This window comes from Vanellus vanellus (assembly GCF_965231255.1).
Source record: "Vanellus vanellus genome assembly, chromosome: 6".
NCBI classification, from domain to species: Eukaryota; Metazoa; Chordata; class Aves; order Charadriiformes; family Charadriidae; genus Vanellus; species Vanellus vanellus.
This window is the reverse complement of record NC_138911.1, coordinates 9003045-9016565: the sequence shown is the minus strand read 5'-3', so window position 1 is coordinate 9016565 and position 13521 is coordinate 9003045. Positions and strand designations below refer to the sequence as shown.

Below are 13521 nucleotides of genomic sequence, written 5' to 3'. Positions count from 1 at the left end.
AAGAGGAAAAACAAATTAACATGGTGAATTAGTAACAAAGCTGTTTGTTTTCTTTTACAATATCACACACTAATTTAAAATGAAAATATCGTTAATCGTATAATGGCTATAACTGGTAGTTTTACTCTTTGCAAAAATAATTTGCTCCACATTTGCAAGTTTTGCAGTTTGAATATTCACTCAAAGATAAACTGGAGGGAAATACACATTTTTATTTTGCAGAAACAAGTTCAAAGAATGGATGAAGATTTTAAAACACAGGCACTTGACTCTACTCTTCAAAGTCCATCAGAGACATTACTTTCCATTCGACTGTTAGACTTTAAAACGAGTTTGTTGGAGGCAATACAAGAACTGCGTATAAGAAGGGTAAATATGTTATTGTTTTTAGTGTTTCTTTGTCTTATTTCTGTCTCCTTGTATGTAATTTTAGAAAATGCTGCATAAATGTGGGTAAACTTCATGCTATATTTGAAGTAATTCACCAGCCAGGACTTTGTTGAAAAATATCATGGGTTTAGGCAGTGTCTGTATTAGAAATTTCTCTGTAGACAACACAAAGACAACAGGGTTGCGTGGGAATGAATTTGGCTTTCCTGTAATAATGTACAAAGTGGCTACAGTTGTTCACCAGGCTATTGAAAAAAAAAATGATCTACATTAAATTTTTGTATATCATTGTAGTTCTTCTCTTTAAGAGCAGTCTTTGAAATGAAAAGGAAAGACAGAGATTTGAAGTCATTGCCAAGTCCATAAGTCTTTCTCATTTCATCAATTGATTTACCGTTTGCTGGAAAGGCAGTGATTTTGACTTTTTTTTTTTTTTCTGTTTACTTGTGCTTTTCAGAATTACCTAAAAGGGCAAAAAGCTACTGTGATAACCAAATCCACTTTAATTCACCATTTTAAAAATCACTAAACTATTAAGTTAGAGCCCTATAATAATAGCATATTGAGTATTGAGGGGTGGGGGTGTTTTGTTTTTGAAATGAGTTGAATCATCTTGTAGTACTAAGGTAAAATTGTTTCTGCACTGTTGAAGGCAGCTATGTTTTGCTGTGGTTAATTTCTCAGTTATTTTTTTCTGTGGTTTCTTTTTCAGTTGTATGTATGTAAACATTTGTTTTTGTTTCTTCCCTTAGTGTTTCTGAACTGTTGTATTTTTTTGAAAGACCTGAAGTATATCTTTCTGCATTTGATGAATTTGACCTGTTCAAATGATGTGTATTATTACTTTAAAATATTAGTATTGATGACGTGCTTGATTTATGCTTATTTTGATCTAAGTTAAATGCTATAATCCTCTCTTTAAAAACCATAAACAAAAGAATGACTGCCATAAAAAAAATCCAAGAAAAAAAGCTGCATGATCCTATGTTCTTGGTGCAGTATTGTTGAAATTCACCACCATCTGGTCCCTAGACTTTTGTTACAATGGTAGTATTTTGTCTAGTCTAACGGATTTTGTATTAAAAAATAAAGACTGAAGAATTTAACTTTTATAGTAATTGGAGTGTACTTTTCCTATAATATCTGTTAGTTCAATTCGATCTACATTATTAACTTAACTTTGCATTTTTAATGCACTTGGTTAGAGCTTAAAACGTTTATAGAGTGCCATGGAGTTTCATCTTTGGGGATTTTTTTTTTTTTTTTTTTGTCTGTTCTGTGTCTGCTATACTGCAAGATTGTGATTTTATATAAGGTTGCCTCAGGAGGGAGAGCAATTTTTTGGCTTAAAAGTATTTTTAGTTTCAAAATTCATGCTAATGTCAAGAGCCAATTCCATAGTGAAGACATGGCCCTAAATTTCTAAAACATCTGTGCCTTCCTTCACCCTTAAAGATATATATATTTTTTACCTGTTTGTAGTTAGAAACTTAAGCTAAAAAAAAAGTTAAGCATTTTACAGCTAGTTAATTTGAAATCTTGAAGTCTCCCTGAATGCATTTTTGTTATTTGCTTTGCTTTAACAATCAAATCAGGGCTGCTTGCTTAGTATGTTTGAAATTTGGAGTATAAAACATTAATATTTTGAACAAGCAAGAGTTATAGAACAACATGGCTATGCTAGTGTCCTTCATTTTTATCTTTTAAAGTAGAACTCTGGATGGATGTTTTTGCTTAAAAAAAAAAAGCTACAAACTCCTCCCCTGACTTCAGCTATGAATCTCTTATATTCAATCAACATGAGGTTATTATGTAAACTTATAATCAGTCCTGAGAAAAAGGTAGTGCATAGACCAAAATACAGCACTAACTCAGAGCATTACAGTGCTTGTCTTGCACCATAACACCATAATAGTTTTTCCATGGACAAAACCAAAACACACTAATTTAAACTGTGTCAACTGCTGCATAAGAAAGTGAAGTAAAAGTTAAAGTTTTGCTGTTTTCTTACTGCTTTTGCCACTTCCTTTCCAAGTTGCTTGTGAGGCTCACAGTAGATTGATAGCCCGATGGAGGCAGTATAGGCAAGGACAGTGGATTTTACTCTCAATTTTGTCTTTGACCTGTGGCTTGACCTTAGACGAGATATTTTACCTCTGTTTGCTTCTGTTTCTCTTCCCATTGTTGGTATTGCTTGTCACTTAGACAGGAGTCTCTTCAGGACAGGAACTATCATGTATTTTGTGTTTAATAAACTGCCTTGAATGGTTGGTTGTACTGCAGTATAAACTCCAAATTAATAAAAATAAATTTGCAGATGAAATTATCTGTGCAATGCTAGATGGATAAAAATTGAACATTAAAATACTTTGAGAGACTTGATATAATCCATATTTGATACCATAAGATACTATTTTAAGGTAGAAATTTAATTTTTCTGAATATGCTTATTTAAATAATGCACCAAGTTACTTCAAATCTGTTTTTCACTTTTCTTGTTTGAACATATAGCTGTAGTTAAACTCTCAAAGTAAAAATAATTGAGAGGAGTTGCTCATAAGTGACTGTTCTGCTATTTTACAGATGAAATCCCAGTTAATGGTAGCTGTGCATGTTTATTCTGGACTATACATTGATTAAATTATTTTATTTGATACAGCTTCACTCTGTTCCTTTGGCTGTTCTTAGTCTTTGTTCTTAATATGGATTGCCTTAATATGTATGTATTTAGAAGCTACAAAAAGTTATATTACTCTTTCCCCTGCCCCACAGGGATTACTTCACTTTCCAATAGAGTTTGAAGGTCCTTCTATTTTTTTTGCCAGTTTAGCTTTTCCACTCATCAAGCCCCATCAGCCCAGTGGTGGATATCCCATTCACTTGTTCCAAAGTCTGTCAAGCTTGCTCTGCAATCATCTGAGTTAATCTTGTTGAGTAAGAAGAGATGATCCTTTTCTTAAGAGATAAATATAGGCAATTTTGGCAGTATAAAGTTGCGGCATAGTAGGTCAAATTGGAAGTCCTTAATGCTTCCTGAAGTACAATGCATACAGGGCTACTGTCCTTAGGTTTAAGGATAATGTTTACAAGGACAAGAAAGCACATATATTGTGTATTGAATTATTTTCTTTCTTGTCCTAGATACAAAAAAGCATCCTTAGCTAGAAAAGGATGTAAACATAAGAAATCAAGGAAATTCTTTCTTACTCCCCTAGAAATGTATTCTAATAGCCTGGGGATATGGGTATTTTTAGCAGCAGTTGAAGCAGGGTAGGTGTTGGTTAACTGAACACAAGAAAGATAAATCTTAGTGATGATTTTAAAATTTTACTAATGTTTTTCTTTGGTGCAAAGGACAAGTTTCAGTGACCTGTTTCCATACCTGAAAACAAGCATCTATTGAGGCTCTTTCTGGTGTTAACTGGAACATCACAAAGACTAGCTAATACTATAGATTCTGTCTTTCTTTTCCTTGAGTTTTAGATTTGATACTCTTCTGTTTAATAAAAATTACAAAAATAAATTTTGCTCTTTTCTCTTTGAGCAGTTACGATATAGATATAACTTGGTAGTGCTTATCTTTTAACTAAAATACTTTTTAAGAAACGTTTTTTCCAGCTCTCAATTTTTTTTCCTCATTTCTCACAAGGTAATTTTTCTTTACCACGAAAGAAAACTGTTGTATTAAAGAACATCAGAGTTGCAAAGGGCATTGAGTTTACCCATAAAAACATTTTCTATTTTCAAATAAATATTTTAATATAGGATTCTTTAAATATTTCCTTTGAGAATCCTGGAATACCCACCCACCCCTGAATTTTGTAAATTGAAGCCATATTGTCTTGTTATTGATAGTTATCATCCTACTATTTACTGTCAAGCACTATGTAAAACTTCTCCCTTGCTTGAGCCAAAGGAGCATGTTGACATAGCGGGTAGTATTAGAATCAGCCATCAACAGTGCGGATGAGATGTCTGATTTGCCAGGGAATTTCATATCTGTGCTCACAGCACAGGAATGCAGGGTCCCAAGACTTCTGGAATCAGTTCCATGTCCTGTCACTGACTCTGGTCTCCTTCCCTGTCACTAATGCTCTTTGTCCCCCTCTTTCTTTTCTGTGTTTTTCTTAGTTTCTGTCCCTTTCTGTCTTCTGTTCTGCCTCCTTCTGTTTTGATGTAAAGTAGACCTCCTTTTTGTTCTTACTTTCTTTCTCAATGACTGCTCACTGGCCATCAGCATGAAAATACAAGAAGAGTACTTATGTATGTATTTGCTAAAAGAGGCAAATCCTGAATCATGTCTGTTGTGACACAGACATTGTGGCTCTCCCAACGTCACCTTGAGTTTTTTCTAGTTGCTGTTCTCAGAAGCTGTAGCTCACCCTGGTGCTGCAGAGCTGATGTGCTCTTCCTTTCAGATTGATTTGAGCAAGTTTATCTCAATTGCTCTTGCTCTACCTTTGCTATGGCTTTGGCTGTTCTAATCCAAGCTCCTCAGCACAGTGGCCTATTAGAGGGAGGACATGAAGGAGCTTTGCTTACCCTTAACTACTGTCTTCCATTCCTAAAATGTAATTCTGCTTTCTGGCAAGTATGAAGGGGTTTGCACCGCACAGCGTAGCACCATATAGCATATTGTAGCTCAGGATAGCTGAGCTGCTTTCTTCCAGAATAGAAGAGATGTACATAAGTGTGCAGAGCTAACTCATCTATTTAGCAGTGTTTCACAGATAAGATGAGCAAGTGGAGTTCAGTATTGAGATGAAAGTTGGAAGTTTCAGTATAAGGTTAGTATTTGGAAACGTCACTTGGGCCCAAAAGGCAAATTGTGTTTTGAGATATTAAGTTAAGAAATTTAATGAAAGGGAAACAGCACAGTCTTGTAACTGGATTTTCTGCCTAAGTTTAAGTTAGGGTACTTTTCAGCAAAATGATGGAAATATTAAATATTAATATTGAGTATTAAAAAAAAAGAAAAAATGTATGTGGATATAAAAGAATAAGCAGTATTGAAGTTTATGGTTCTTATGAGCGTGACATACACAACAGTGTTGTTCAAGTCAGTAAGCAGTGTTAGCTTATAACTTCTGTGTTAGCAAATAATGTGTCTAATTAGGAACTATTAGGATTAGGAACTGATTACTTGAAGTTGGAGAGAAGAGTATTATAAGTATCAATGCAAGCATTTAAAGGAATATATTTAAACAGATGAGATTTATTTAAATATAGAGCAATTGCAGTCTATGCAGTGAAATCAAGGACAGAGCAATAAAAGTTTTCCAGAGGAAAAGAGGTGGTTGATATACACTTCTATTTGTCTGCTTCTGAAAATGAAAATTTTTTGAGAATAAATTACAAATATATGGTTCCTGAAAGTTTTGATTAACTGTCATAAGTATTAAGATCCAAAAATGTATCAGGAACTAAAGTTAGGATCAAGCTGTTATAAATATTTTCTTTCTCTTTAACATTGGTCCTGGGAATAAATCTTAAGAAGAATATCCATGCATTCTACTAAAAGTTGTACTGGACTATTTAGTTCATGAAGGCTACTCTAATTATAGTATGAAACAATCAGAAACTGTAGTTTCTGTGAGTACTGTTTGATTGACCTGCATGAGAAATTGGACGTGCAATTTTGTAGGAGGTAGATTATGAGTTTGAAAAAGATAATAAAAGTACCTAGCAGCAGTTTTGGCTGCTTGGACAAGAGCCAGCTGTACTCTGTTCCTAAATCTGTTCAGGGTCAAGAATCGAGGGGGCTTGACCAATCCACAGCCCATCTTGTAAAACTACAGCCTGAAGCAAACACTTTAAAGAAGGCTTGACACTTTCTAAAGGTTATAACGAGTAAATAAACCATCAAATTACTCCTCTTTTATTGTTATGGTAGTCTTTTTTTATAAAAACACTTAAATCCATGTAGTCCTAAGGCATCTAATAAAAAATGAACACTTTTAAGGTTTTGTGGTTTTTTGATACCTCATCAAAGTTATATACAATGTTATTCTCCTCAGTATAACAAAAATGTTTTTGTCTTATTAAACAGCTGGTGGAACTTCTTAAAAAAAAAAAAGTGCTTCACACAAGTTTTAAAAGCTTTCAGTTCAAAATGGGTAAACTATAAATGTCCTTTGAACGAAGTAAAAATGATGGATAAGGCTTATAATTGTTAGCTGTTTCACATGAGAACATTTTTATCATCTAATTGTCATTCTCAGTTTAAGTATTTATGATGTTTATTGTTTTCAACAGTAGTTACACATATACACATTTTTGATAGCTTCCAGAGTTTCCTTTATAATTTGGGAGTAAGTTGGAGGAGTGGTGTTCACTTAGAACTTTGGTTCTTATTCTCTTTAGTATTCAAAGCAAAGGGCTCACTTACAATGGAATTTAATGCAGTTTTCAAACTTGTGTTATTGTATTTATTTAGTTAAATGTAAAGTTCTTGGTATGGATGTGGGAGTTAACAATTATAAATGTCTTAAATCTTAACATGATATTTCTTAGAACAATTATAGAATTTTAAGTATCTGCACAAAAATGTATTTCTGTGAGTATTTTCTCTTCAGTGTTGTCATTAGGATTTAAAATACTTACACATTTTAAAATTGAAGTGGTGTATATGCTTGATTACAATTAGTCTGCCAGTTCCATTGTTTATAAAATCTTTTTGTTGTTTCATACTAAACTTTTTGTATACACCAAAGGCTTCGTTTCATTTAGGCAAGTATTTTGCCTGCATTTTGATAAGCCCAGTCTATTTGAATTGAAGTTTTCTTTGTCAAGAATTTGTAACACTAGTATCTGCTACGTTGCTACGTTGTAATATTAAAATATTACATTCTTGTCCCTTTATTTCTTGATAAGTTTAATATGGATAGATACTTGTTGATCTCCAACAACCATTGAAATTAGTGATATATTTGTCATAAATTTTAGTGAGGTCAGAAACTCAGTGCATATATTAAGCTCTTTTAATCTCTGTTACCGCTTTATTTTCATAGCAGTGTTTCTTTTCTGATGCTAGTTGCAGTTTGAAGTTTGGTTTGTAAATGCTCTAAACTTGAGCTTTTGGCATATAACAAATACACCAAACTAAATGAGTTTACAAAGAAAAGAGAGACAGTTATATGCACAGAAGCAGGAGAAATGCAGCGATCAGTGTGATCAGTTTGCATGGTTTTAAAATATATACTTGAAAAATTAGTTAGCATGCTATGAAAAAGCATATTAGGACTCAATTGTGCAGGCATTTCAAGTATTCTGGGGACAGTTTTGCTGTCCATTATGTTGATCTAAGTCCGTGCTACATCTTCTGCAGCAACATGTCACTGTTGCTTCTGTTGCACTGGTGCAGATACTTGGGTTCCCTGAGGCTAGATCTGATCCATGAGATAACCGGCTATCTCCTTCTCCCTGTTCAGTTGTGCACTGGATCAAAATTCTGATTTTATCTATGAAACGCCCTTACATATGCTCAGGCCTGCACAGGGGACTGGTAGAAGTTTGTAGTCAAGAGTTATGGAAGAATACTACTGCAGTGCATTTTGATTAGTTTAGGAATAATTTACATGGCGTGTTTAAGGGTCAGATCTTATAATCCTTACTTCTTACAATTTTGAATAATGCTTTTGCTAGTAATATATAATTTCAATAGCATTTGTTGCTTAGTGGCATAAATTGCTTGAGATTGCACTTCTATAAGAAGCTGTAAGCCAACCTTATTTGTTTTAATCAATCCAGAGAAATTAGGGGGATGTATTTTTTTTCAGTACTTATAGATTACTGTCAGAAAACAAATTCATTGCAACTCCAAAGTACTATTTGTTAAAGCAGAACTGGGAAGTATTGATAATCTTTTAAATAATTTTTTTTACCATTAGGCACATAAAATCTTCAGGTCTCTTCCCTGTCTATATTCTGTTGGTACATATCAGAGAAGCAAAGCTAAAGAACTTTTCTCTAGTTCTCTGTGAGCCAAATCTTAATTTTAAATGTACATTCAGTATTTTGTATGTAAAATTCATGTGAGAAAGGCATATCTTCAGATCCCACAAGTAACTCTTGAAATGCTTAGGGGTAGCCTCCTGTGGATAGAAACATGTGTTGTTTCTGTCCACACATGTGCCTGTAAACTCGCTGTTAATCAAGGAAGTCAGTATTGACCCTAAAACCTATAAAAGATGTCAATGTCAAAACCCAATTTTAAATCATCTTGGGACATATTTTGCCATTTTATTTCTATGGAAAGTACGGTGGGACTATGGATCAAATGTTATACTAAGTGAGCAAGGGTTGCAAAATCTTCTTTAAAACAGTTTTGCACAAATTGTTGAAGAGTTGTAAATATCCTTGCATCAAAAACTTGGCACACTCATTTGTACTGCGTTTAGGAAAGAACCGCATTTCTTAAAGATGCAGCATACTTTATTCTTTGTAGCCAAAACATTTGTATCATCTGCTTCACTGTGGAAGGAGGAAGAACCTCAGTTTGCTCTTTCACTGTTTCAGAAAATTTATTACTTCATCCAGAGGTTGGTGGGTTTTTTTCTTATGGTAAGTAATATTCATTCATGGTATTGCAATTCAGTAGAATTTTACTTAAAACCCAATATAAAGAGAATAATCTTTTTGAGTCCTGCTTTTAATTTTTTATTACAGAGATCCATAAATGGCACTTTTTTTGAGTTGTCACTGTTTCCCTGAGGATTATAGCCACTTCTTTTGCAGTTGTCTGGGCTGTTGTGGTGTGAGTCATTTCAAGAGTGCTTATTTTTGCATCAATTTAGAATGCAGGTTTTAAACTGGAGTGGGGAAGTTGAACCCAAAAAAGCATAAAGGTGTGCATATTATATCAATATACAGTAACTCATATAACACAGTTCAGGCATTGGGAGTACTCTTTTACCCTCACACAGTCACTTTGGCCCTTGTTGGAGTGTGTCCAAGACAAGACCTCAATAAATGTTACTAGTGCACCAATTCATCAAAGAGAAGTCCATCTTACCTTAATGTGGTCACTTTTTCAAGGTGTTCATTGGTCTGCGGAGAAAAGGCAGGAAATTAGCCTTCTGAAGCACAGAGCAACACATTAGTGTAGCGCTCTAAGTCTTCAAAGGATATTCATGAATTTGACTATATGCAATAACAGGACAGCAGTGAATTGCTTATGATACACATCAAAAACCTAAATACTCTTCTTGCAAGAAGCCATGAGTGTTTGATAGGGGAACCTGTTGTTCTTCCTTTGAGTGTTGTATTTGTAAAGGAAGGCTGGTGCTCATAAAAATTTGACTCAAAAGGGAAGCTGATTCCAGTTAGGAAAATCTGACTTTAATACCAGAATATTTCAGGAAAATTTCCATAAATTTTTAGCAACTGTGATTATCAGCAGGTAAGTCTCATTTATTATCACAGTAATAGTTTGATTCTTGACAAAGTGCTTCTGCAAGAACAGGAAACATAATGCACCTTCCTGTTACTAGTCCATCTCCTGGATTGTGAAAGAAACTTTAGACTTCTCAGATTTTCAGGTAGCTCATCATATAAAAAAATGTGTTGACTATCCCTGACTTCTCTTTAACTTTTTGCTTTCATCTGGTAGGTCAGGAGGCTTCTTGGCACAGAAGGTTATGACAAATGTTTCACTTTTTCCACAGTAACAAGTAATTGCTGGGACAAACTTTCAGTTGTCCTGGGAAATGTCGAAAAGAATGAAGATTCAAATGCTTTGAGTTGAATAACTAAGATGTCCTGAAGATTCTGACTCATTAACTGTGATTATCTGTATCATTGACTAACAATTGATTCTTAAAGCACTTATTGCAGCTTGCTGAATTTCTCTTCATCTCAGTATTTTGACTTGGTTCACCAGAATATTCAATCATTTTTCAAGTGTGAAATCAAGTCTAGTTTATTCCCTTTGATTCTGGTTTTGTTGCAAGATGCAGAAGAGAATATGTAGGGAACTGTTCCTGCTAATTAAAAGAGCTATAATCCTAGCTCCTAATCTTCTGCTGTGCATTTCAATCTAAGTTATTTGGCAAATTTTCTGACCAAAACAGCTGAAGTCATCTGCTATTTTACCATGTACAGAGAGCTTTTGTCTCCTTTTTTGCTGTGCAATATGCAGGCACATACTGTTCTGTGTACTGGACTGTACAGGAAGAAGGGTATGAATACACAAATTATGGTGGTATTTTATTTGAAGGTATTATCTTTTTATAAATTGTTTTTGTTTTGTTTTTTAACTAGGAAACAGAGATTAATTATGAAGATCAAATAAGTAAAATTGTTGTAGAGAAACAGGAACTTGAATGGCAAAAGGTAACTTTCCTACATGGTTTTGATGTTTTAACTGCTGGGATTTAACTTTAATATAATATTAATATGGATTGTGATTTGGTACAATTCTCTTAAGGCTATTGTCATTTTTAGTAGTAGAATGTGGCCAATGGTTTATTGCCTACTCATGAACTTCTGTAATCTTTTATTTTGGTTTGGATTGCGCTCAACCTAGAAATCTGATTAACAAAAGAGTTGCCATCATATTTGGCATGACTGGAAATCTTCAGTCAAAAGGGATGTAAATATTGAAGCAATAAGACATTTAACTTAACATGAGACATGTTGACACGTTAGCGTGGGGGAAGCTACGCAGCAGCTTCTCCCTATTATGCGTGGCTTTGGGAAGTGTGAGTACCAGTGCAGTTGTACAAATATCTTCACTTGCAATGTTTTGGGGGTGAGAATTTTTCCAAAAACGTATTTTAAACAGGAACTTATGTTAGATGTACTCAAAAGTGGTTTGTCAGCTTTTACATTCTCAGAATGAAGTTTTCGGTAAAATAAGTCTAACATTCTTCTTAGGGGTAGGGCTCTTGAGGTTATGCTTTCATAAGAAATCCATTCCCTTCTCTAATACAATCAAACCTATGACCCCACTCACTAGGTCACAAGATAAAAGGCTTCACTCTGTATATTTTACGATCACAGAAAAAACAATAATTTTAGGTCTATCCTTGATCTTGGGTTATTTAACATCTTAGTAGTAAAGGAAGACTATTTCATCTTGCAGTTCATCCTAACCATCTTAAGTTAATAATCCTCACCACATGCTTTTTTTTCTGAAAGATATATATGTGCACACAGAAACAGGAAATATTTTGTATTTGTAAAAGCAACAGTGCTTTCAATTTGTAATCCTTCTTTGCTTTTTTTAACCTAGAATTGCAGTATTATTCTCAATAATCTGGGTTCAAAAGGGATGATTTCCATTAATTCTGAGACCTTAACAGCGATTTAATTTACTGTTAATAAAAAGATGCGACTTAGGCAGTTAGGTGAACTCTTTTTTTCCTGCACTTTGCATTAAACATTGGCATGTGGCAAACCTGATGTAAACAATGAGATGTAGATTTTTAGGAACTTTGTGTGAGCACATATGTAGAGCTCTGGAACTTCAAAGGAACTAACTGATATGAGTTTCCAATTCTGTAGATTCAAGTAAGATGAAAATGCTAAGTATGACACTTAAATTGAATTTGTGACCTGATGGTTTCTGAATGCAGAATCATATTGACCTCAACAGTAGTTCAGTAAGTAGGCAGCATCCCCTGGCTTATCAAAGGTTTTGTTATACTTTTTCTTCAGAGAGATACCCATTTCAGTCAACGTTTCTGTGATTCAGTATATATTATTTTATTATGTATTTTATTTTACCCTAAGTTTAGCAAACTAGTTTAAAATAAAGATGTGACAAGCTAAGTTTCTGGTTTATTAACAATTTTAAAGCAAATCTTTGACTAAGTTTTATGAATACTGTTGCTGCCCTTGGGGAAAAAAAAACACACTACAGGGAAAACAGAATAACTGGAGAAAAAATTTGTTTAAACCTAATGAGTATAAACATTATAGTTGCTATAACATCACAATATCAAAGGTGATTTTTGTTTATATTTTTAAAAACCAACTTCATTATTCGCTCTCCCTGCACCACACATACAGGGTATGTATGGAAAATTTAATAAAAACCTGAATTTCTGAGAAAGTTATATATAATAATTTTATTTAATAGTCTGAGCTGTGAGGCCTGTTAGGAAATGAATATTTGTAGAAATTTCCCAGTCTCTTTTTTAGGGTAAAATATATCAATTGAATATACAGTACAGAGATGACTGTGGTATACTACGAAGACTTCAGTAATGCTGTTTTCCAGTTATCAATTACATTAATGACAAAATTGTATAAAGGATGACTGTTCTGTGAAACCAAAATTATATCTACATGGATTATTTTATAATATTGGCTTGAATTCTGATAATCTAAGGAAGTGTCATCTTAATTTGACAGTACTGTGGATATAAAATGTTATTCCTGTGGTGAGTAGGAATACTCCACTGGGAATCATTGATTTGCTGTCACTGCAGTACTTTTTCTGTCTCTCCAGTGTACTTGGCATACCCTTTACCCACTAGAGAACCTGTGTCTTTGAACACAGTTGTGTCAACTTGAGGAAAAAATTCCTCAAGACTTTTGTTTTCACCTTTTTGAATATTCGTTCATGTAGTATGCATTGTTTGTTAGATGCCAATCAAAACTTTCTCAGCCTATCTTACAGTGAATTAAAGAGTATTTACATGAATATAAAACACCTTACTTCCACAGATTCTTGTGTTGTATCAAAAGGCAACAGCTCTCACTTGTGGAACTTGAAAGTAACACCAATTTTCTGGGGAAAGCAGCAATAATAGAATGGGCTTTGTGTTTGAAAAACTCTCAGTTTCTCAGTTAAGGCAGGAGAAGAAATTAGACTTTTCATGTGTGAAACAAATAATCAATTTATTTTCTCCCAGTCATTATTTTTAATAGTCTCGATTCACATATATTTTTGTGCAGTCATTACTTAATCATTTCCTACTTCACACTAATATTTTTTTAGCTAAACACTCACCTATATTTTGAGATAGCTGTTCAAGGACTGCTGTTCAAGTCAAGAGCCTCTTGACTACCTTTACCTAATATTTTTTAGTGTTTAGAACTTCAAAAAAAAAAAAAAGTCTTAGAAACAAAACATATCTTCTGTATTACTTCACCTCAATTGGTGTGTGTGTCCTATCTTGTATA

General features: G+C 33.7%; 1 protein-coding gene across 1 annotated transcript in view; it reads left to right on the top strand.

Moving 5' to 3' along the window:
• Positions 1–237: 237 nt before the first annotated feature.
• CCDC73 (coiled-coil domain containing 73) overlaps positions 238–13521 on the top strand; it is a gene marked incomplete at both ends in the record, with an annotated part of 57714 nt that continues 44430 nt past the window's right edge. Inside the window, 2 exons of the mRNA XM_082485049.1 lie at positions 238–369; positions 10651–10722. Coding sequence (XP_082341175.1) covers positions 238–369; positions 10651–10722 — 204 coding nt within the window. The remainder of the gene's footprint in view (positions 370–10650; positions 10723–13521) is intronic.